The sequence below is a fragment of the Ambystoma mexicanum genome, chromosome 3q (assembly GCF_040938575.1).
Source record: "Ambystoma mexicanum isolate Mex_15411 chromosome 3q, UKY_AmexF1_1, whole genome shotgun sequence".
Lineage (NCBI taxonomy): Eukaryota > Metazoa > Chordata > Amphibia > Caudata > Ambystomatidae > Ambystoma > Ambystoma mexicanum.
The window spans coordinates 209,399,415-209,423,939 of record NC_090926.1 but is presented as its reverse complement, the minus strand read 5'-3'; the positions used below and the strand labels follow the sequence as shown (position 1 = coordinate 209,423,939).

Sequence of the window (24,525 nt, the reverse complement as noted above, 5' to 3'; positions counted from 1 at the left end):
ACCACAAAAAGGTCTCCATTGAACGCGGTGTGCCCAAGTTGTTTTGGACCTGGTCCAAATCCATCCAGCGGTTTGGACTGTGTGGTCCGGGTAAAAAAAAAAAATTAAAAAAAAAAACGGACCTAGTTTGTCTATCGGAAAATTCATGGAAAGTGGGGCGCAGATTCCTCTGGGAGTACCACTTACCTTAACTATAGGGCACCGACTGAGGCCCTATAATTATAGATATTTATTTTTCCACTTTGCATTCTAAGATAAAGTCCTGTATCACAGTATGGAACTTGGCAGAAGTGGCATCCACTGCTGCAAAGGTTTTGGAGTTGGCCAATACACGTAGGAATAATAACAGCTTTTCGGTAAGCAAGTGGGGGTGACCTTATACTTATATAGCTAGGTCAGGAACTCTCCACAACATATGGCTTTAACAACTTTTAGGGTTTTGTGGGGGGTAGATAACAGATTTATAGTAGTTTTGTAACACGCCAACAATGAAACAGTCAATTTGTGGCGCATAAAAGAAATAGTTTTGGGTGCAATTACACTTGGATTTGAAGAATATATCTGGGTTCCCTGTCACGAACCAGAAGACTTTCTTGTGGCACAACTTTGCTAAAACTGCTGCATCGCATGTAAAGGGTGAATGTTTCAGGGCAAACAGCTCAGGGAAAGCTTAATGGCAGGCTAGGTTTCCCAATATTTGCCTGCTGAACCCAACCAGACCCTGACTGCACAATATAGATCACGTTACACAAGTAAGATCACGTCCTAACCTACTACTTGTTAGGGTGGCCTGAATGCACAGTTGCAGGAACATCTCGGAATTCAGGCGAGGGGTATTTAATCCGCCTATTTCATCCGTAATCGTAAACAGAAAAGCACGCAGTTCTGCAAATGTCAGTTCAAAATACAGAAAAGGACACAAGCCAAGCACGTATTGTTTGATAGCAGAAATCCATGATTTTGTTTAATAAAGCAACACATTAAAAATCCTACAAGACAGACTCAAAACTTAAATCAGGTTTCATTGTGCAAAATGGCGACTGTCTTGAAATAAGTTAGGAGAGGTGCTGTGAGGAGTTTGGACAGTGCACTGCCCGGGATGTGTTCCTCTGATGGAGTCCCTTTGCCGATGACGAGCTCAGAAAACAGATGGAATGCTGGCACCTAAATCATTTTTATAGTTAAATGGCCATAATCCTTTTGCGTCAAGTTCGAGAATCTTCTGTCTAGAACGTCCAAGCCAAGTTCTGCTAGGTCTTGCCCACTTCCTTCCCTGCCCTGGCCTGGCACACCCCCCTTCTGCTGTGGTTCCAACACAATCCCCTGCCCACTTCAATGCATGCCAATGAGTTATTCAATATTTCAATCCCCAACACCCTTAAGCACGAAGCCAATGCGTCCTTGGCTTGTGGCGCAGGTCGCTTTGTATGGCAGCAATGAATCCCATATTGCTAGACCTATAGACTGGGAACGGACGGCAGGTGGGCAGATCGCTTTACTCTACGAGGGGTAATCCGTTTAGAGTAGTTCTGGTCGGCAGTCTCACCTGTGGGTGGATTCAGTCCTCCCATTGAGGAGGGCATGCGTACCCACTTCAGCGCACGCTGCCCCGACGTTTACAATATCTACCCAGTGATCATTTTGAGTTTGCAATGCAATGTTAGGGTTAGCAGCAGTCGCAAACATTTCCCCCAGATACTATAGGAGGCCAGCACACAGTCAACAAAATGAAGACCAGCGCAGCTGTAGAGGACAGAATATTTGCACTGGTCAATAAGCCCACTGTCCGCTGTATTAACTGTCCAGATTACAATGAGAAATTGTTAAAAATGAACAAAAATTGTCTTAGAACCACCCTGTCAAATGTTCATTGTCCAGAGCAGAACAAGTCCTATCCCGTCCCCATGTCGTTCTCTGTCAAAACCCTCCATTTTGCGTCGAGCTTTCTGCACTTGCTGTCCCATACACAACCTGCCCGTGTCAGCGTTAAATGAGGTCCCCATTGCTCTATTTTTCTTTGCTTCTTTAAGTCTCTACCATGATTTTTTTTTTGTCATGAGTTTAGCCGTTAACTGGGCAGTTTCCGATCGTTCCCGCCCATCGTCACCCTTCAATCCAGCCTGCTTTAACGCTCCTCAAAACCTGGCATGGGGAAAGCACGGGCAAACGTCTCCACGCGCTCTCGCAGGTCCGCAATCTTTCGCGTAGTGCTCGCGTCTTCCAGCAGGAAGCTTTTGAAGTCTTGGAGTTTAGCTGCGGAATAGAGAAAAAGCAAGTCATTAGGAACAAAGAAAGCAGCAACACACAAAAGCCCTCCCATCACCTTCATCAATGTACAAAGAGCAAGCCACATTTAAAGAATAGCCCCCCACGTTGTGAGAGCGTCCAGTACAATTCGGAGGGGACACGAGCGCACACACACATCGTGTCTGACGGGTGGTGAGCCTGCAGGTGGACGTTTCAGCGGCGCGTTGACACTGGGCATACACAGTGCCACCCATGATAACAGACCTCGGACATTCAAGGCGGGTAAAGTAAGCGGTTTGGCATGTGATCGGAAGTCGAAAAAAATGAAACCTTGTTTTGAAGACCTCTCGATTTTTGGGGGGCGTGACAATGAATCCATGGAAAGCAAGAGCAGAATAAAACCGTAGTCGGATTTCCCTTCGTGAGTAACGTTCCCTGTGGCATTAGATGGAAGGCTGGCAAGTCAGACGCGGGAATACATGTTGTCACCTGACGTGCCAATAACCCCATTTCCGGGGAACCCCATTTAAAGCAGGCGCTGGCAATAATGGTATGCAATTCTACCTCGCCACAGGTCCCTTCTGGTGGGCGCTGAACGGCAAAGCAAAGTGCTGGAAAGAGCTGGTCACACCTTTTCAGCTTCTCGAAGGGAAGACAATGGGCGCAGAACTGAACGCAGCCAGGCAGAGGCTGGGGGTACCGATGCCAAAGGAAAGTCACTGTGCCAACACTGAAATGAGGATTGCAACCTGAACGCAATCTTTACAGCGAGCTCATTAATATTGGCTATAGTTCTTATGAGCTGGGGTGTCTGTGGCTGCAAGGTAATAATGCCATTGAGGTTGCCCAATGGATGCAAAGAACTGAAGGAGAAGAATATATATTACCTTATAGCGCCTTTAGACTAGGATTGGTCAAAAAAGTATATATGACAAACAGAAGCATGTGGGTTCGTCAGTTGCAGTATTTATTGGTAGCCCAATCAAAGGAGAAATTAAAATCATATTAGGAAATAAAAGCTTGATCATAAGCCCTAATGTTCAATTCACAGAAGGGAGAGATGAGGTGAGGTGAGGTGAGGATCAAATGAAGTTTGAAGGTTTGGTTGCCCTTAGTGTTATTTGCACGGTGAGGGCATTGTTTAGGTCCTTGAAGTCTTTCTTATTGTCTTGTGGTAAGTTTTTAGCACTTATTTATCCAATAATATTTTACTTAGTATTAGTTTCCCTTAGTGTTATTTGCACAGTAAGGGCTTTTTCTTTGTTGTTTTGATCCCTGAGTTCCTGGATGTGAAGTTCCGTGGTTTCCACAAATGGAGTCCTTGGTTAATGTATGTTGCCTTGGGAGCCGTGGTTAATGTTTCACGATGGGCTGCTTGGTGTACATAGTTCCCTCGTGTACATATTCCCTCACGGCGCCAACAAAGCAAGAGGACGCCAGTCGCTTGGCAGATTTCTGAACTGTCTGAATGAAAACAATGTTAAGCGCCGTGAATGGGATCATGTCGGAGGCTCTCTTATTCACCCAACCCCCGCCCCTCATGAGGGAGGTAATTGCCCCTCCCCCCACACGCCAGATCAGTTTATCCAGACACTGCATCCCCCTTCTCCCCCACTGCACCTGCCCCCGCTCCTGTTTAGGGGGGATTCGGCACTGTTGGGATATATGGTTGAGAAAGGAAGCGGTTAAAGAAAAACAAAACCACGTTTTCTAGTCTTAAAGCAGTTTATAAGTTACTTGCAGGATGCACACGTCTGCGGGCCTCTTGAAGACTTGGAGGATTTGTGTTGCCCTAGTGTACCATGCCTGAGACAATAAGACAGAGCTGGAAAGAATTTTTGTTGGGCACTTGTCTAAAGCTTTACACAACTGAGGGCCTCAAAGTGCTGAGGAAGGAGAGGAAAGAGGACAAATAAAGGGCGAAAGTCGGGAAGGGTGTAGCAGAATGCTGTGTCGGTAGCTTGTGTAGCTATGCGCCTACCTTTCCTTTCTCCCTTGATCATTTAGCCCACCCCCCCCCCCCCCATATCAATGTGACGGACACAAGTAAGCCTATCTGTTGGGGCGCACCTTGCTGGGCACTCGTGCAGTGAGCTTGGCGTGAAAGAATAGCAAAACTGAGGCTTTTAAAAACAACTGGGAGCATGAAAAAAGCAAAATGGCCACACATGAAGAGCTGTTCTTTCTTCAGTTTTATGCCCTGAATGCAGAAGGGACACAGTCCAACAAAAGCAGTGGGGCGGCTGCGTTATGAAACACGTTAAAAAGGGGCTCGTCATAGACAGAAAGGCCTGCGGAAACTGTGGGAAAATACACAGCGGGGAGGGACGAGGGGGTGCACGGGAATGGTATCTTGGACTGAATAACGGCATCTATCGCCAGTATCCAAGATGGACCTGGCTCTCCCTCTGCACCGCCAGCAGCATATGCTCTTCAAAAACTAAAATGGAAAACGGACATTCCTCCAATAACCCCCGAAAACCAGTGTCCTCACAGAGAAGCCAAGGAGGGAATGGACCTGGATAGAATACAAATGAGACTAGTACGAAGAGGAGGCCATGACAACGCGTACGGCACTGTAAACAATTTGGCCGAGAGGAGTCTTTCAGCATCTTGATTTTGGACCTTTCCCTCTTATTTAGTTTTGGCCAACTACTGTCACAGCCAACAACTGCCGACTGCTGTCGTTCGTGTACATGGTAGAGGCAGAAGAGAAAGAACAGCCTGAGCATCCCATGGTTTGTTCCCCCCATACCCTCCTCCAGCTTGCAATGTAATTAGTATTATTATTACAACAATTGTAAAGCGCAAAACTAAGGCCCGAGGGCGTCTAGGTAATGGGCGAATGTCTGGCAAATTACAGCACTACGTCTATACAAAATCAACACTATTGACTTTGTCCAGGCTAAAATTGCACAGTCTAGCAAGACAGGCCCCTGCACCATGAAACATGCAGGTAACTGTTGAAGAAGCAGAAATACGCCATCTAGTCATTGCATTGAATTAAAAAGCATCGAAAGCCTTGCCATAAAAAAAAATGCATCGAAAAAAAGCATCGAATGCATTTTTTTTAAAGGTACTTTATTTAAATTATAACGGGTTTTAAAAGGTTAAAAAACATGGGTCTGGGGAGAACCCCCCACCCCCATTAAGAAAAATGCATTTGATGCTTTTTAATTCGAAGCAATTACTATAAACCATAAATACATTGCCGGAGAGTTCCAGTGAAAGATGACAATAGGTCAAGTGATTCATCACAGCCAAAGGCCTCTACAAATGAGGTGAACTTTACAAGAGTAAGGCCCAACGCATGCATAATAGCAGCAGAGGCCAGGGAGGCGTCCCTGCAGTCCTGGATGGATTACCTGGGCAAGAGCCGCATTCTAAGCATGCCCACCAACCTCCAAAACACAAATACCTACCTATGAGCACACTAATAAATCATGGGCTTTCTCAAGTAGTACCCACATATTTATAGCAGACGGGGACAAATAAATCACAAACACCATTGACAATGTGGCCACAGACGGCTCCGATTTCTCCCTGCACCTAGACAGGACATCTTTCAAAAGCAATCACGGTGTAGTGTGCTTGAGGGACACGTGTAGCAGGTGCATTACAATGCAGGGGTTAATGCCAACAAAAATGAAAAACCAGACTCGCGGTCAAATAAACCGTTTAGAAGTGCTCTTTGCAAACCAAATTCTCTTGGTGCTTAAATACCAGAAAATGACCTTCATGGTGATTCTGGTTCTCAAAGTCCCTTTTTCCCTCCATCCAGGGATGAAGGCGTGGACAGCATCTGCAAAAGCTCAGTGTCTCCCAAGTTTAAGTAATGGAGGCGATGCATGCTTCCGCTCCTCGTGCTCAGTCTTTGCCCCTACACATAGGGGGTCACCTGTCACCTACCACCACACCCGGTTCCTTAACTTTTTCTCAAAGGCTAGATAAGTTGGAGCAGGATATACGCTTGTGGGGATGGAACATGGGGATGTTGTGAAGGAGGGCCAACAAGACCACCAGAATGGCTATGCTGACTTTGCTCTTTTAGCTTGTGCAGGAAGCATTTGGAGAACTGAAACCCGTTGCAGTTAGTAGCACGGAGGAAGTTGCTCATCTGTAACTCCAGTTCTCTAGCATTGGCATATGTCAGATTCACATGCTTTGAATATTACCAGTCAGTCTGGGAATGGTCAGTTACACATTTCCTACTTTCACAGTAAAGAAATAAAAACGGGTGCGTTTTGCAGTCTACCCACCTCGTTATGGGCGTTTTAGGTCTCCTCCAATGGGCCATCATGTACTGAGCTGCACCCTCAGAGGACATCTTCAGATTCTAACCAGGCGTCTAGTGCAACTTGTTGTTTTAGCCTGGTAAAGCCTTTACTGGGAAGGAGGTTGGAACATGTGAATCGATGAAAGATACCAATGCTGGAGAACTAGCGTTAAAGGTTGGCAACGTACTCCTTTTCCGAGCCCTCAAATACAATGACGAGATAAAAGCGGGGGTAAAATTGACTGCTACACATCTGCACAGATTCCTTGCTTTTTAAATTCTCAGAATACCAAGATGGAGGGAGAACCAAAAAAAGGAAGACAACCAAAAATCAGTGAAGATCTCGCACATGGAACAAAGGGCTGAGGGATTGAAATGCTTCTTCCCCAACATCAAAAGAGGTGGAGAAAATGTTGTTTGCTAAACCAAACAACCAATTTTAGGGCAAGACTTTGCGGTTACCACACAGGACACTCATAAAAGGCACTGCAGGAACAGTTTCATTATTTTGGTACGCAGCATTCAAATTATTCACCAAAGAAAACGGGGATGGAAATTGAGGATAGCTGGGAGCCATTTAGTTTCTGGCTGCAGCCTAAAAGGGCCTGGTTATCTTGACACCAGCAGCTAATAAACAAGCTACTTTTGGCTCCTCAGGGAAATGGATGCTGAACACACACACACCTATGTAAAGTTAACTGCACGTTTGGGGCAATCTATAAACATTAGGACACATCGATATGACATTTTAGAAGACTATGGGAATGGAAGATATTACCATTTACTGATGAAAAGAAAGGGCCAAGACTGGTTGTGGGAATGGGTCACTAAATTCTGGTAACTGATTGTTCAAGTTCTTGTCCATAATTACATCTAGAAAGGAGTAAGTCTTCTTCTGTAACTAACTGCACAGCCAGCAGAGGTGCAGAGAGCTGGGTAAGGAATAAGAAGATTGGCCCCAGATGGGCAAGGAGTTTATGTACATTGACTAGCGGGCTGTGCTATAGCGGAGAAAGGCACCCGAGTCCAGGGGCTGCTGTGGGTAGGTGAGCCACCAGCTCCTTGAAAGTGCGTCACTCCTGGAGACTGCAGAATACTCTCAAATGCATTCAACAAGGATTTAACACCCACGTTCTGAGGGAGCAAAGGAGACTGCGCCTGAAGTATAGGTTTGCAGGTGTGAAAGGCGGAGGATGTAGAAATCATACTGGGTTCTCGATCACCAGTTAATGTCGAGTGAAGACCAGGAGTCCAGCTCTTAGGGAAGCCTAGAAAATAGGAGAAAACCCCGCTACATTATGAGTGGAAGTGGGTCCTTCTGCTCCCAGACCAGAGCACTCCTGAATAAAAGGGGCTAAGGTGACGGCTGCAGGCTCTACCATCCACTCACCACCCCCATAAGAGGGGAGTCATTTAAGTGTGCTCAACTCCCATCTGTAGAGTGTCTCCCAAAAACCTGAACAAATGTAGAGAGCCCTTGTGCCTGCCTGTAGGAAGACTGGCATGTGCAGTGGATAAAGGTAGTTCTCCGGCAGTACCATACGGCATCCTGGATGGCCGTATTTCTATGTGAGGCGAGTGGGTCCAAAACCAGGACCAGAAAGGTCTACTGTTGCCCTTGCTTAGTTAGATTACCAAGATACATGCGATGGCCCATTTCGCATGGGAACTAGTGTCATAATACATTACATACAAGCGGTTCACAAAGGGAACATCAAAAAAACACTCCTTTCAATCAGGGATGTCGTGTGTTGCAGAAACTGATTACCGAGTAATTTTTGATATTGCAACACTTTACAATTTAATTCAACAAGCAGAAGCAATACAACGTTGTAGAAGCACCCCCAGACATGGACATGCAGAAAAGGGCAACTTAGACTCTATAGCTTACATTTTACCTGCAGATAAGGTTTAGCCGTGTGTGTGGCGTTTGGCAAAGCTGTGCAATGTGGTCATGGCCAATAGGGGTAATCATTTATCAAAACAACCCATTTTCCGACTGCATAGGAGTCTGTAAGAAGTGCATTGACAAAAACTTTTATGGCAAGGACATGGATGCAGGTTAGAATATTTTTTGGACTAGCTGGATACCACACATTCAACAGCACTTCAAGTAATGTTGAACTACATCGCCACTGGAGAATTCATTCCGGCTCCAAAGAATTGTAGCGAACTGTCAGAATATGAACATGAACGTCAGGTGTTAACTGCAAGGTTTCGGCAGTGAGGCTATAATGGAGGAGGAAATGACGTGTGCAAAAACGAGAGGCTTGGGATCCCAGAGGCAGGAGTCACATAAACCAAGGACACGTTTCAAGATTCGATGGTTGTCAGAAAGATCACGCAAACTCCACTGAGAGTCATACGTTCATCAAATTATTTTGGTAACGCTGGCATTTATTGGCTTTTGATCCAGAGCTTAAAGAGTAAGGAAGCACCTACGTTTGTTTACACAAAATATCTAACATTGAGAACTGCACTCAGTCCCTCTTCCCTCAACCCATTGAGGGCACAGAAAAGTTGGTTACATCAGAATATGTGGCACGTGTAGCATGTGCCAGTATGCCAAGGAAAGTAAAAAAGTGAATATGGAGGACGAATTTGTAATTAAAGACTTCATTAACTGCAGATCTGAATTTGTGGTCAACAGTATTGTGTGTTAGTATGCATTGGTGGCACGATTCGAGAGCTTCGAGTGCTGGCCAGAGAACATTTGAGTGCACTAAGGAATGACGATCCGAGACTACCGTTGTCAGATTGGCAAGAACGTCACCAACCTGACAGAAAAAAAAGCAGCAATTCAATTTATTGGACTCAACTGATGCAGAGTGATCCCGGAGGAGGGAACAGGGAGAAAATGCTACGAGAAACTGAAACCAAAAGGATTAGCTAATACAGAACTGTCCAGAGGGGTCTGAACACAGATCACAAGATGGGAGTCTTTTTCGTGGTTGGTCATGGTGTGATTTGGTTTCATGGGGCATAGAGTACACATCCGTTAAAACTGGATTATAGGCATAGTTAAAATTAACATCCATAAATAGGACTTGGTTTCAATGTTTTATGTTTGTTCTTTTTCTTTGTTTTGCTTTAGGGAATGTACTTATTCCATCCTGGGGTATGTAAAGTATGAATGCCCTGGTATCTTAGGTATGCTACAGAGTGACAGGAACATGCATCATGTTCATGGATCAACCCCCAATGGAATTGGTTCTCATGAGATGTGACAAGCATAAGGGTTAGAGGGTGAATTTCATGATATCGGATGTTTAAAAGTTGTGTGTGTTTTTGCTTTTAATATTATGACCACCGCCAAAGAAAAGGGGAGATTTTCATTTTAGTTCTTGTTGTTAAGTGATGTAGGCACTATGCTTGAAACTCGGTACAGTAAGGAGTTGAAAGTCAGACACCTTTTTACGAGCAAATGTTTATTTTGTAAGGAGTGTTGATAGAAGTCGCAAACGTGTGCAATTATAGGAATATCCGATGTAACTTAGAGGTGCTTAACTGAGACACCACATCGATGAGGAATTGAATCGACCAACTGCTTTAAAATGGAGTGTCTACGTAAGGTGATCTGTGTGTGTGTGTATGGTGTGCGACATTACATTATCAGTGGTGTAGTGCGAATTCATGGTCGCATTGTGGGACTGAAAGGTGTGTGAGCCGTTATCCTTTATGGCCCATGTGATTAGGTCTATGCATTGTATGGCTAGTTTGTGTTAGCTACAGTACAATTAGGAGACATGAATTATATCTATAGCTGAAAGTTGGATCAATGTATGTTTATGTTCAGGGTATTTGAACCAACAGTTGGACAATGTTCTATTAGGCAATCACCCGCTTTTAATGAAGGTTATAAGGTGGAACAATAATGTGTACATCTAACGTCGGTAAACGTGCTACTAGTTACTTCCGCCGTTTATGTTAAATACTGCGTGACGTCAGCCGCCCTACGTCACACAGTGTATTTAAATGGCAGCATTAAAAAACGCGACTGCAATTGCCACGTGGAACCAACCGAACTGGGTGCGGGACCTAATAAGCCTGGGATAATCTGAGTCACGATTATGGACACATTTTATTTTGCTTTAAGGATATGGGCTAGAGTGTTTGTGTGGTTGACAAATGTATCAGTGTTGTACAATTCCTATCTTCAGAGAATTATTAGCTGTGGTTGAACTATAGGAGGGTAACTACACTGCATATTTAAAGGCCTTGCATATTGGGGACAAGCGGAATCTAAGTACAATAGTTTTAAAGGTATATGGGCAATTTTATCTTGAAAACCAGCGTGGTCAGAGAGGACCGTATAGATTCTGGATTAGATTACGAGGCTTTGTAGAGGAGCGGTTTGCTAGGTGCGATTGTGTTAACAAAGATCGTTGTAACTAGGACACTAACTACCAGATGGCATTATTGATACCAACGCCAGATCAGATAGAGGAAGTGGTAAATATAATTAAAAAAATGTTTTGTTTGACGAGCAACTATAGCAATGAATGTATCCTAATTTAATGACAGTCACCTAGTGAGGTCATACTGATTGCGTTTTGGTGGTGGTCACAAGAAGCAATGGTGCACGTGTGATTTTAAGTGAAGAGGTGTGGTGTGGTACACATTTAATTAACAATTTAACTGAAAGCGCCACAGATGTGCTGAATTACCATAATTCATATGTTTTTCTTCTCTCCTCCATTCCCTGTTCCTTTGCTTCAATTTGTTTGTTTTGATTTGTTTGTTTTGATTTTTTGTTTCATTTAATTCATTCAATTGTATTTATTTGTGTTGATTATCCATGACATAACATGTTTTATACATCTGGTGGACTTGCATGTCCATGTGTCAGAGCCCTGAGGAAGACCTTTTAAAGGGTCGAAACACGTGTTGGCTGTCCTTAAGTCATTATACTTTTGAATTACTGGTTTACATATCTCGCCAATGTGGCAAATCATTACACATTGAGTTGTGTTGAGGTGTGTGTGTGGCACAAGTGGTCAGGCTGTTGAAATTACTTCATGTTGAAGTAGCCTTTCCATGTCAATCAGACAGACGGAATACATTATATAACAGTATACTACATTATACTATCAGGAAACTGATCAGGGCCACATTCTTTGGCCCCTCTGTGACTGCTACTGGTCACAGACGCATGATAAAAAAGCCTCAGGATATGTTGAAGACTGGCCTCGTCCCCATCTGGATGATTAAGTTCCTGCTAGTAATGCAGTCTTTGATTCTGCCTCAAACGCCATCAACATACTGCCAGTACTTTTAACAAATGGCAAACCCACAACCTTAGACTGAGGACATTAAGTCTAAATGAAGCCGCTTTCAAGCAGGGCTGCTTCCCAAGCATTTGACTACTGTTCATCCCAAGGAATTCTCTTCAGGTAAGAGTACAACCTTTTGCCAATGGTTCCAATTATATCAGGCCAAGACTGCCACTGCACTAGATGCACGGGTGGCTAGCTTCACTTTTCTCACGGACTCATCCAGCTTTTTTTGCCTCCTTCCTTCTGTGAAAGCAACATGGGAGGTACAAGCAAGGGAGTTTAACATTCACTTCAAAGAAGTAGCTACAACAGGGTCTAGCCATGGCTGACGGCAAAAACACAATGGAAACAACACATGAATCTTCTACTTTGTCAGGATGGCAAGCGACCCGACTTCGCAGGTGCCCTTCAGACCTGATAATCCATCTTCTGTATCACAGGCATAATAGAAACAGGCAATGCTGACTTGCTAGACATCAACTTTTCAGTCAGCATAAAACCACCTTCCTTCTGGGGACTGGGCACATCCACCTTTGGGTAATTTGCCACACTTGCCATGAGGCCTTGGACGGCAGTATGGTCATCTGGCAGGGACAGTGTGACAAAATGAATACTGCGCTCCAGGCATACAGGGATGAGTAGTGGCTAAAGCACCTACTCAGCCCCACACTACTTCTAAACCAGAAGTGATTCCAACCATTAAAGTGAAACCGGCAAAGCCCAGCTCGTACACCACCTTTGCTGTTTTTGGTAACATGGGCAAGCTATACTCTTCAGGAGGGGTGCGAGTTGTTACAGATGCAATTCAAACAGTACAGTGCTACCAGAATTAAAGATTGGGCAGTAAATGTTCTATAAAAGCATGTTTTTTTAATTAAACAACACATGCATAGAACTAGTATAAACACTAAAGGCCCACTCTTGTAAGAGAAACACAGAGAAAGTCGACATTACAATAAAGAGGCTATATTGGTTGGTAGACAGGAGTGCAGAGGCAAATATATCAGCAGCAAAATGTTAAAGCCAATTATTAATAAATGGTGAAGGGGGCTTAAACGTCAGACATCTTTTGAAGCAGACTAGGGGGATAGGGCAAATTCAAATACCTCAACTTCATGCATTTTCAGAGTCGAACCAGGTGTCTGTGCACTTTGAATGCAGAGCCTGGGTTAAGTAGGGGAGCAGCGTTGACTGGATCAAACAATACGGTGCAGTTTGGCAGCAGTGACGGCGTGCAGGACAAAGACGCTGGGAAATAGCTCAACATGCATCACAGTACTTCTTGCGGCAATAAGTTCTGATGATGGGTGACCCGGCCTCTTTTCTCAGCAGCAAGGAACAAGTTACTGACCTGTAACTGTTGTTCTCCAGAATGGGTCTGGCAAGGATTCACATGCTCATGAATATTCCCCGTCATCAGACTGGGAATCCTCGGTAAAGAAAAAAATCAGTTTCGTTTCTGAACTGTCTTTCTACTAGTAACCAATCACTGGTCTCTGGGTCATACTGCCCCCAGCCAATGACTGCCTTCTACCTAAGCCCCTCCTCTGGCAGCCATCCTCAGATTTGCTAGCACGGAAAGTGGCAGTAGGACCAAGTGAAGAGCCACAGAGGGGTAGGAGGGAGGGTATGCATGTGAATCCATGCCAGACCCATGCTGGAGAACAACAGTTACAGGTAACTAACATGTTCCTTCTCCAGCATGGGGTCTGGCATGGATTCACATGCTCATGAATATAAGAATACATAGCAGTACACACATGCACAACCACGGGAGGTGGCAAGGCTCAACATTAAGCATCTCTTACCTCCTCACCAGGCCCACCTTCAGGCGAACAGGTTGCACAGCACTGCCTGGCCAACTCTGGACTCCTCCACGGAATCCCGGTCGATGCAGTAGAATCTCGTGAAGGTGTGCATCGAACTCCACGTAGCAGCCCTGCAGATGTCCAGCAGGGGCAAACCAGATACGAACGCCGTGGTAGCAGCGATCGCTCTGGTCGAATGGGCTCTCGGATGGCCAGGCAACGGTCGGTTTGCCAACTGGTGACAGTGCATGATGCTGCCGGAGAAAGACATCTGGAAATGGAAGCCTTCGAGAGGGCTTTCCCTTGGTTCACAGGTCCAAAGATCAGAAACAGCTGTGATGTCTTGCGAAAACTCTTCGTGCGGTCCACGTAGAACTTCAGCGCTCTAGCTACATCCAGCGAGTGCAAAGTCCTCTCGGCAGGTGAGGAAGGCGACGGGAAGAAAACAGGTAACACTAAAGGCTCGTTGAGATGGAAGTCTGACGGCACTTTGGGCATGAAGGAGGGGTGCGTCCTAAGCACCACCCTCGTATCGTGAAAAGTCAAGTATGGCGGTTTACTGGAGAGGGCCTGGATCTCTTCCACTCGTCGTGCGGAGGTTATGGCCACAAGAAACGCTGTTTTCCACGACAGGAACTTCAATGGTGCCGAATGCAGCGGCTCGAATGGCGGCCCCATGAGCCTGGCAGCACCACGTTGAGCTCCCACGCCGGGGCCAGAGCCTTCACCAGCGGGAATTACCAGAACAGTCCCTTCATAAACTCCTTCACCAAGCGATGGGATCAGAGAGATGATCGCCCCGGGTTTCTGGAATAGCCGGAGATCGCTGCTAGATGGATCTTGATGGAGGCGTGCGCCAGCCCCGCCGTGGCCAGCGACAGTAGGTACGGCAGCACCTGAGGGGCCGTAATCCACAGAGGGTTAATCTTCTGTGCACGGCACCAGACAGAGAACCTCTTCCATTTGTGTCCATAACACTGGAGAGTCGAGGGCACCCGAGCCTTTGCAAGCACCTCCTTGCAGTCCGCCGGGATATTGTACCCTCCAAACTCTAGCGTGGCAGGAGCCAGGCCTGCAAGTTCAGCGACGCCGGATGGTGGTGGAGGATTGCGCCTCCTTCTCTGATGAGGAAATCTGCGTCCATCGGCAGTTTGACTGGGGGGGACGCTGACATTTCCAGAAGGTCTGGAAACCAGATCTGCCTCGGTCACACCAGTGCGACGAGGATCATCCTGCACCGGGACCGTTTGAGTTGGTTGATGAGTCGCAGTAGCAACGGCAATGGAGGGAATGCATACAGGAGCAGGCCGTCCCAGGGCAACGAGAAGGCATCGCCCATACTCCCCGGCTGAGGGAACCTGCTGGCGAACCTCTGGCTCTTGGTGTTCGCCGCCGTCGTGAACAGGTCAATCTGGGGATTGCCCCATTGTCGGAAGAGGAGGTCCACTTGATCCTGCCGCAGTTGCCACTCGTGGCACGAGCGCAGCTCCCTGCTGAGTGCGTCGGCAATGGTGTTTTTTATTCATGCCAGGTGGAAGGGTACCAGAAACATCCCTTGGGCTAAGGCCCAATGCCACAGATCCTGGGCCTCCTTCGATAGGGCTGGGAATCTGGTGCCTCCCTGCTTCCGGATGTAAAACATTGTCGTGGTGTTGTCGGTGAAGATCCTCACCACCTTGCCCTTGAGGGACGGAAGGAACGACCTGAAGGCCCAGAACACGGCTCGGAGCTCCAGGACGTTGATGTGTAGTGACTTCTCCTCCCGAAGCCAAAGGCCTCTTGCATGGAGATCTCCGGAATGAGCCCCCATCCCTCCAGGGAGGCGTCCGTCATCACCATCTCATGATGGGCCGGGGTCTGGAAGTCCATACCCACCGTCAGATGTGCGCGGGTGCCCCACCACCGGATCGCTTGTCGAAAGGTCTTGTTGAGTGAGATCCTGTCTTCGAAGTTGCTCGTCGCTTGCATCCAACAGGCGTTGAGGAACTCCTGCAGTGGTCGCATCGGTAGTCTGCAAAGGTGCACAAGGTAAATGCAGGAGGACATCATGCCGAGCAGGGACTTGACGGACCTCACCTTGGCCACGTCCATGGTCGACAGCCGTTGCACCTTGCCTAGGATGGCCTTCGTCCACTCCTCTGACGGAGATGCTAGTCGTGCCACTGTGTCAAGCTCGGCTCCCGGGAACAGGGCGACTTGCGACGGTACCAGGTGGGATTTTGCGAAGTTGATCGAAAATCCTAGATCCTGGAGCAGTTGGACGGTCTTCCTTGTGTTTTCGACGGTGAGTTCCCTTGACTCTGCCCGGATGAGACAGTCATCCAGGTATGGGTAGACGTGGATCCCCTGTAGGCGCAGCCGCGCCCCCACTGGTGCTAGGCAATTGATGAACACCCTGGGCGCTGACTTCAGTCCGAAGGGAAGGGCCTTGAACTGGCAGTGCCGTCCTTGGACTACGAATCGCAGAAACTTTCGATGTTTTTTCAAAATGGGGATGTGAAAGTAGGTGTCCTCCAAGTCCAGCGACGATAGGACGTCGCCTTCCTCCAGTTGTCCCAGCACATGCTGGAGGGTAAGCATCCGGAACTTCTGGGACCTGATGTACTTGTTTAGACGATGAAGGTCCAGGATGGGTCGCCAACCGCCGGTCTTTTTCCTTACGAGGAAGTACCGCGAGCATACTCCGGAGCACCGGAGCCTCTTTGGAACGAGTTTGATGGCTCCCTTCTTTAGCATCGCTCATAACTCCAGTAGTAGTTGTGGAACCTGATTTTCCTTTCTGGCCACAGGTGGAATACGGGGACACTTTCTTAGAAATTCCAGTGTGTGCCCGCGGGCCAGAGCATCCAGCACCCAACGGTCAGTGGAGATTGACTCCCACACGCTGACGAAGTTCGCTAGCCGGCCTCCCACCGGGGTGCTCAGGTGGGGGCCCCGACACTACGGCCGGTTCAATCATACTTGGCGGGGGCCTTGCCGCCCTGGCCTCCTTGGCAATGACGAGATCCTCCTTGCTTGTTGCGTCCCCTGTAGGCCTCCTGCGATGAGGAGCGACCCGCCTGGCGCTACGTCGAGGAGCTGCCGCCAAATCCCTTGGAGGCACCCTGCTTGCCTCCGGAACCACGAAAGGGCAGCCGCCGTTGCTGAAGAAAGCCTAAGGCACGAGCCGTCTGTGGCAGCCTTGATGGCTTGCAGCGACTCGTCCACTGCCTTGCCAAACAGGTTGGTCCCTTTGAAGGGCATGTCCAGTACCCTGGTCTGCACGTCCTGACGGAAATCAGTTGCCCTGAGCCAACCGCGCCGGCGAAGGCAAATACCGTTGCCCATCTTGCGGAAGCCGGTGTGGGCAATGTCCATAGCCACTGTTATGCGGTGGTCCGACGCCACCTCTGCCTCCTGTAGGATCTCTAGGGCCTCCACCCTCTTGTTGTCCGGGAGGAAATCAAGCAGGGGAGCGATCTTAAACCATAGCTCCCTGTCGTAGCGGGCCACAATCGCTAGGGCGTTGGCCGCTTTGATGGTAGTTGCCACAGACAAGATGACCAGTCCCATGGCGTCCAGTTTCTTCCCCTCGCCGTCCGGCGGAGATGTCGAAGTTGACGCCGCCGCCCCCGCCGCTTTCTACTTGGCTGCCGTGGAGACAACCAAATCCAGGGTAGGCTGTGCCCTAAGGCACATGGGGGCGGAATCCGGAACCCGGTACTTCTCATACCTGTCTCTCTTGGCAGGGGCTGTGGATGGATTCTTCAGGAGCAACAGCCCCTCGTCCCAGATGTCGTCAAGCAACAGAACCGAGAGGACAGTCTTCCTTTTGGCGTCCCGTCATTGATAGAGGAACCCTTCCTTCTTTTCCACGGGGCAGAGCTGGAAGAGCTCGGATGCCCTGGCAACCATGGCATGGAAGGAGCCAATTTCGTCAAAGGGAAGGCCCGAGGAGGTGGTGATGGAAGGTCCATCCCGTCGCCACTGTCATCATCCGTCCTCGTCGTGGCCGTCTCTGTTCCCGTATCATCCCTCGGCTCAGGAGACTGGGAAGAAGGCTGTGCAGGCCGAGAAGGCTGGTAAGGAGGGGGTGGATGAATTCTCCTCTGCTTGTTTGGAGGGCTCCCCGACGGTCCAGCCTCTGCTGGGTCGTCCGTTGGTGGTAAGGGCAAACTTGTCCTCATCTCCGTACACAAGGCCTGGATCGCCATCAAGATCGCCCCCCAGTTGTCTTGTGGCCCAGGGACTGGCTGCGACGGGCGCAACAGTTGGGGAGTGGAATCCTCCGCTTCCACGGGAACCTCTTCGGTGCCACCGTCACTTTCTTTGTCTGCCTCGTCGGGATCCTTCCCGTGGGACCGGACTTCCTCGGACCCTTGTCCAGGATCTTCACGACTTCAGCCAGCTCCTCTTCAGAGGCTATATCCATGTCCGTGATGGCCACCAGGCCAGCCCCTCTTTTCCCACCAGGGTTTTCATGGGGGTCTTTTCGTTGAGCTGAAAAGAGGATTCCCTCCGCGGTGGCAGGGAAACTCTAGGCCCCGAGGTCGCCTCCACAGGCTTCGCCAGGGCTGCCACGACTCCCTTGATAGAGGCCTTAGCCGGGTGAATCAAAGCCTTCATGATCTTGGAGGCACTTGAAGCCTTCACCTTGGGGGGAGGGTAACCGCCTCGCTCCCCCTCGGCTGCCGTCGGGATCGACCGGGACATCTCCCGAAGCTTACCCAGGTTCTCCGCTTTCCTCTTCCCAGAGCCAGAGCGTTGGCTCGTGGTTGATGGCGTCGGTGAAATTGCGCCCTGCCTGGGAGCTGAGGAGCCTGACCTTTTGGCGCTCCCGGTGCCCACGGACTCACGGTGCTTAGCCTTTTGTTGGGCCCCTGTCACCAGAGCGCCCTCAAAGGATTTAGAAGACCGCTCGGACTTCTTTTTCTCACCCGCTGCTGGGCTCTTCCCCTCCAGCCAGTTGGTGAGGCGGGTTCGACGATCCCTCATCGTTCACTCGGACATATTCTTGCAAAACGCACAGGCCTCCTCCACGTGCGTTTTGTCTTCATGAAGGCAGTAGAGACATCGAGAATGTTCATCCTCCTTGAAGACATTCTGCAGTCCACATCCAGGGCATCTCCTGAAAAGCTTGGATCTGGGGGTCATGTTTCCCTTTTCCTGGGCCATGTCCATGCAGGGGTAGGCCTCAAAGATCTTCCGGAAACCTCCAAGAAGTGAAACTCGACGAAATTTCCGCCCTTGAGGGGCGTAGAAAAATCCGAAATGGGTCCCGGTTGATCGGAAGTAGAAACGGTGGAGCTTGAGGCTCGATTGACCAAAAAATGAGATGAAATCTCTTTGGAAAAAAAAAAAGAATTAAAAAAAAAAAGAATAAAATAAAAAAAAATAAAAAAAAAAAATCGCAAAACGCAGTAAAAGCTCGAGAGCTACAGCACGAGGACTCCCGATACTTGAATGTGCAGTAAAAATCTGAAGATGGATGCAAGAGGAGGGGCTTAGGTAGAGGGCAGTCATTGGCTGGGGGCAATATGACCCAGAGACCAGTGATTGGTTACTAGTAGAAAGACAGTTCAGAAACGAAACTGAAACTGATTTTTTCTTTACCGAGGATTCCCAGCCTGACGACGGGGAATATTCATGAGCATGTGAATCCATGCCAGACCGATTGCTGGAGAAGTGGAATCATTTCTTCTTTCCTTCCAACCCAGGAACGTTTGTACAGAGCACTTGCCGGGTTCCGTCATCTCAAGCGAGCAGGTCCTGGATACCAGTAACACAGTTGCAGTAGGTCTTATCCAGCCAGGTTGTCATCCAAAATAGGCCCTTGTCTTGGGATGTTTAGGAAGACATTCCCTCTTCCTTGAACCACTTGTCTTCATCTCCGACAGTGTTGGAGTAGACAGTACTCCCAATCAGGTTTCAGTGACTTTTTCAAGTGTTCCACAGATTAATATACTATGGGGAGGGTCTGCCCATTACTCATGTAGGCAAAATGCCACAATAGATTGGTCTAGAGAAAGCCTGTTATGAGTCAAATTCAGGCTGCTTTAGGTCCTTTGCCTGCTGATGTCAAACTCAGTGATTTTTCTGTAGAAAGTGGGCAGGGGGAAACAGTAAGTTCACGAGCCCTAGCAAAATATAAGAAGGTGAGACCATTCTGTGAATTGAACCTATCCTGTAGGATACTCTATTTACACCCCCTACCTCTGTCTGCCTACATCAAAATGTCTCCAGTAATACATATCCGGGTGTGAGGTGGCCATTGCAAGGACAGGACTTTCTTAGGAGCACCAGTTCCCAGGGGACTGCCTGGGGAGGGTTCCTGTTCCCTGGAGGAATGTATCAATCATCCTCCGGGTTATTAAAGAGGCATCCTGGTTGGAACCCAGCAGTTAGTCTCTCACCCTCAGCCCTAGAGCTAGTCCTTGGCTCCCCTCGCCAGAGTCTGCAGTTAGTAATATGAGGGACTAGAAACTATTATGAAGGGTCGAGAGAAGAGAAAAGGGAGCAGGGGCGAGAGAAGAGATGAGGGCCTGAGGGCGAGAGAAGAGGTGCGGGATGAGAGAAGAGAAGAGGGTGCGGGGGCAAGAGAAGAGACAAGGGCGCTTGGGTGAGAGAAGAGAAAGTGGTTGCGGGCCGAGAGAAGAGACGGGGTGCGGTTTGAGGAATTAGGATGAGAGACACACTATTAGGTGGTAGGGGGGGACTATGCCTAGAACTAGGCTGAGTGACTAGGAGAAGTAGTAAGAGACTAGGTCTAGGAGGATAAGATAGTACCAGAAACTAGGACGAGAGGCTAGAACAAGGAGTTAGGATGAGGGATTAGGACTAGAACGATGGACAAGGGCGAGGGACTATAGTCTCAGATGAGACTAGGATGCGAGACTCGGACTAAAACTCAGACTAGGACAAGGATGGGATGGGACCCGAGTCACTAGGGCAAGGGACTGGGACGAGGAGCTTGGGCAACAAGGATGAGTGACTGAGATGAGGGTAACAGATGGGAGACTATAACTAGGAGGTGGGACTAGGCCTAGAACGAGAGTCACGGCCTATTTGGAGGAACTGAAACAGGATGATGGACTAGGAGGACAAAGGACCAGGACGAGAGACAAAGACAAGGGGACTACAACTAGGGACTAGGATGAGGGACTAGGACAGGATGAGGGGATCTGGGGGGGGGGGATAAAAATGAGAACAAGAGGACAAAACAAGGGACTAGGATGAGGGACTAAGGCAAGAGACTACGAGTAGGACTAGGATTAGCTAGAGTGACTATGATGAGAAAGAATACATTCTGAAATGCAGACAAAAAACTGCACAAAGAGGCAAGTGTTGTAGACTGTGCTTGTGTAAGTGGGTTCCATCTCCACACGTCTATAAGGATGAAGAACAATACTAGAGAATCACTAGCACCTGCCACCTTGGGCATCTTGGGCAAAGTATCCCAATCTCCCAATACACAGCGCCTCAGTGATATTGGTTCATTCCCAGGTCAAACTGGGAGCTTAAAGAAGATAAGTAAAGAGTTTGCCATATTCACCCATTGACTCCTGCCTTGCCTTACCAGTTTTTCTCTTGACTTCCAGTCCAATTTCGATACCCTCATCGATGAAATTCACCACCTTCTCAAAGTCTGCCTCGCGGAACTGTCTGGAAGTTAGGGCCGGAGCTCCTGCAACAAGAAGAGCAAGCATCATCAGCTTCAGCGTCAGCTGTGTTCCAAAGTTTGTCAGAAACCTTCAGTAATTACAAAAGGAACATCAGCTTTTTCTGAGGGGTCATGTGAAACATGAGGAATGGGTTCTCAAATCTTTTAAATGTAATTTCTTTGCATGCTATAAACACTTGCCATTGTTTCACCATTGAGGTACTTTTCACAAGAGGTCACTGCATGCATGACATGGGAAGAGTTTCAGTAGTAATCAAGAAAAGATTAAGAACAATCTTTTAGGCAGTGTGCTTTCCAACACAACATCCACCAGAGTAGCAGAGACCTGGAAAGGCTGAATCCGAAAAGATGGCTTTTAAATGTACGATTTACAGCTTCGTGAGAACGCTTCCTCAAACAGTGTGAGAAGTGGTGTGATACAGTGCAGCATGTTGCGATTCAGTGATATGCCCACAGCAGATCAGAGCAGGATCATGATGCATTAATGCTCTAATGTTTGTGCGTTTTTGGGAGATTAGCCTTTGTACAAATCTCAGGTTGGCAGATTCTAAAGGGCTAACCAGTGTCTGTTTGCAGCATCTGCCAATGGATTAAAAGATGGCTTCTGCTTCATGCCTGTTGGGGTCGTAGGACAAGGCACCATAGGCCTTCAGGTGGCGCCAGAAATCCAGCTCGACTCCACAGACGTGAAGCATAAGAGCCACCTCATCGCCCGCAGAGCATGTCCATGTGAAATAAAAAAGGTGATTGAAGAGAAACTGGAAGCAACCCATACTACGGTTGAGCAGAACTCGGACTGTTACATCATTAACGGCTCTGTCTCTGCAAGCAAGAACTTCCAGTAGTGATGTTCTCCGGACCCACTAGTGGCGTATTGTCCTGGGAAGCCGCCTGCAAAGGTTTGCCAGAAACGTCTGAACCCTTGGTTGTGCAGAAAAGCAGTTAGGGAGAGACTTAGGAAATCAGGGTTTGGTGCCAAGTACAATTACCACACAAATGCTTGACACGCATTAGAATGTGAACATTTCTGGCTCGATTCAATGTTATGTATTGCTTGTTGTAATTGCTTGTTCCTCATGTAAAGCGCTTTGGCTTAAACCGCTATATAAATCTAAATAAATACAAATAAACACAAATACAAACATGGGTGAGTGCACAAATACTTATATGTATTTAGCAAGAATTGTGCATTAAATGATTCTAGCAAGTAAATAAATATCCACATCGAAAAAAAAATAAGACATTTGGGTGTCCAAAATGGGAACACAACCTATTTCACAATCAACAGAGCTTTAAAGAAGAGGTTCAATAAATTCATGCTGCAACACAATCTAAAGTGGGGGCAAAAAAAAGATACTCGAAATATCACACAGGCTTTATATGTTAGATAAATCAAACAGGCACATTGCAACTAAACTTCGCTAGTCCGACTCCTAGAAATTATCACCATTCTAGAAACAAGCTGGGTGGCAATTCTGCAGTAAATCTTCCGACTTGCCACTAAAACGGTTTACGTTAACGCCACTTGGTCCTGTGTGCTTAACAACTTATGGAACAGACTCACCTCAAGCAAACAGGTTGCGTAGCACTGCTTGGCAGAACCTGGACTTCTCTCGAATCCCCGTCGATGCAGTAGAACCTCGTGAAGGTGTGCATAGACCTCCAAGTAGCAGCCCTGCAGGCAGATGTCCAGCAGGGGCACACCAGACAGGAACGCCACCATTGCAGCGATCGCTCTGGTGGAATGGGCTCTCGGACAACCAACCGATGACAGTGTGCGATACAGCCGGAAATCCACCTTGAGATGGAAGCCTTGGACAAAGGCCTTCCCATGGTTCACAGGTCCAAAGTTCACAAACAGTTGAGACGTCTTACGAAAACTCTCCTTGCGAGCCACATAGAACTTCAGAGCATGAGCGAGTGCAAGGCCCTTTCAGCCGGTGACGAAGGCTTTGGAAAAAACATAGGTAACACCAAAGGCTTGTTGAGGTGGAATTTCGACAGAACCTTTGGCATGAAGGAGGGGTGCGTCTGTAGCACCACCCACGATTTGTGGAAAGTCAGATATGGCTTTTTTGCAGGACAGGACCTGGATCTCACCCATCTTTCTGGCAGAGGTGATGGCCACGAGGAAAGCAGTTTTCCATGAGAGGAACTTGAGGGGCCTGATGCATAGGCTCGAAGGGTCCCCCCGCCCCCATGAGCCTCGTCAGCACCACGTCGAGTTCCCACGCCAGGGCAGGAGTCTTCACCGGCGGAAATGATCGCAACAGATTTTTGAGGAATTCCTTGACAAGAAGATGGGACCAAATAGAAGATCGTCATGGGGACCTGGTGTAGCGAGGGACGGCCGCCAGATGCACCTTGATAGAGGAGTGCACCAGCCCTGCCTTGGCCAAGGACAACAAGTACGAAGAGTCTGAAGGGCCATGATCCTCAGAGGGTTGAACCTCTGTGAACGGCACCACGTAGTGAAACGCTACCACTTGTGCCCGTAGCACAAGAGTTTGTGACACTCTGGCCTTGGCAAGGAGCTCACTGCAGTCTGCTGGCAACTTGACTCTAGGGCTGCAGAAGCCAAGCCCTCGGGTTCAGCGATCATGAGTCATGATGCCGGATTATGCCTCCTTCTCTGGTGAGCATATCTGCAACCACTGGCAGTTTGACCGGAGGCGACGTTGACAGGCTGAGAAGGTCCGGATACCGGGGCGACTAGTATCATCCCGCATCGCCATTTTTTGAGTTTATTGATGACTCGCAGCAGGAGAAGCAACAGAGGGAACACATACAGGAACATTCCTTCCCACAGGTATGAGAACACGTCCCCCCATTCTCCTCGGCTGGTGGAACCGGCTGGCAAATTTCTGGCATTTGGAGTTTGCCGTCGTCGCAAACAGATCGATCTGTGGTCTGCCCTACTTGAGGAAGATGCAGTGCACCTGGTACTGCCGAAGTTCCCACTCTTGGCACAAGCGCAACTCCCTGCTGAGGGAGACGGCGATGGTGTTCTCGACTCCCACCAGGTGAAAGGGGATGAGGAACATCTTTTGATTGACGGCTCAGTGCCACAAGTCCTGCGCCTCTTTAGAGAGCGCTGGGGATCGGGTGCCCCCCTTCTTCCTGATGTAACATCGTGGTGGTGTTGCCCATGAAAATCCTCATCACCACTTTACTGCCCGACGCAACTCCTCATCGAGAGGGCTCTTGTCTGAGAAGCTTCCGGACACTTGTTTTCAGCGAGCATCCAGGAAATCTTGA

The 24,525-nt window shown here is 48.2% G+C and overlaps 1 protein-coding gene across 1 annotated transcript in view; it reads right to left on the bottom strand.

Moving 5' to 3' along the window:
- Positions 1-934: 934 nt before the first annotated feature.
- The window catches only part of SHMT2 (serine hydroxymethyltransferase 2), a 202,940-nt gene continuing 179,349 nt past the window's right edge, over positions 935-24,525 (bottom strand). Inside the window, exons 11-12 of the mRNA XM_069653569.1 lie at positions 21,163-21,270; positions 935-2,253 (exon numbers count right to left, since the gene is read on the bottom strand). Of these exons, the coding sequence (XP_069509670.1) occupies positions 2,126-2,253; positions 21,163-21,270 (236 nt within the window). The 3' untranslated portion in view covers positions 935-2,125. The remainder of the gene's footprint in view (positions 2,254-21,162; positions 21,271-24,525) is intronic.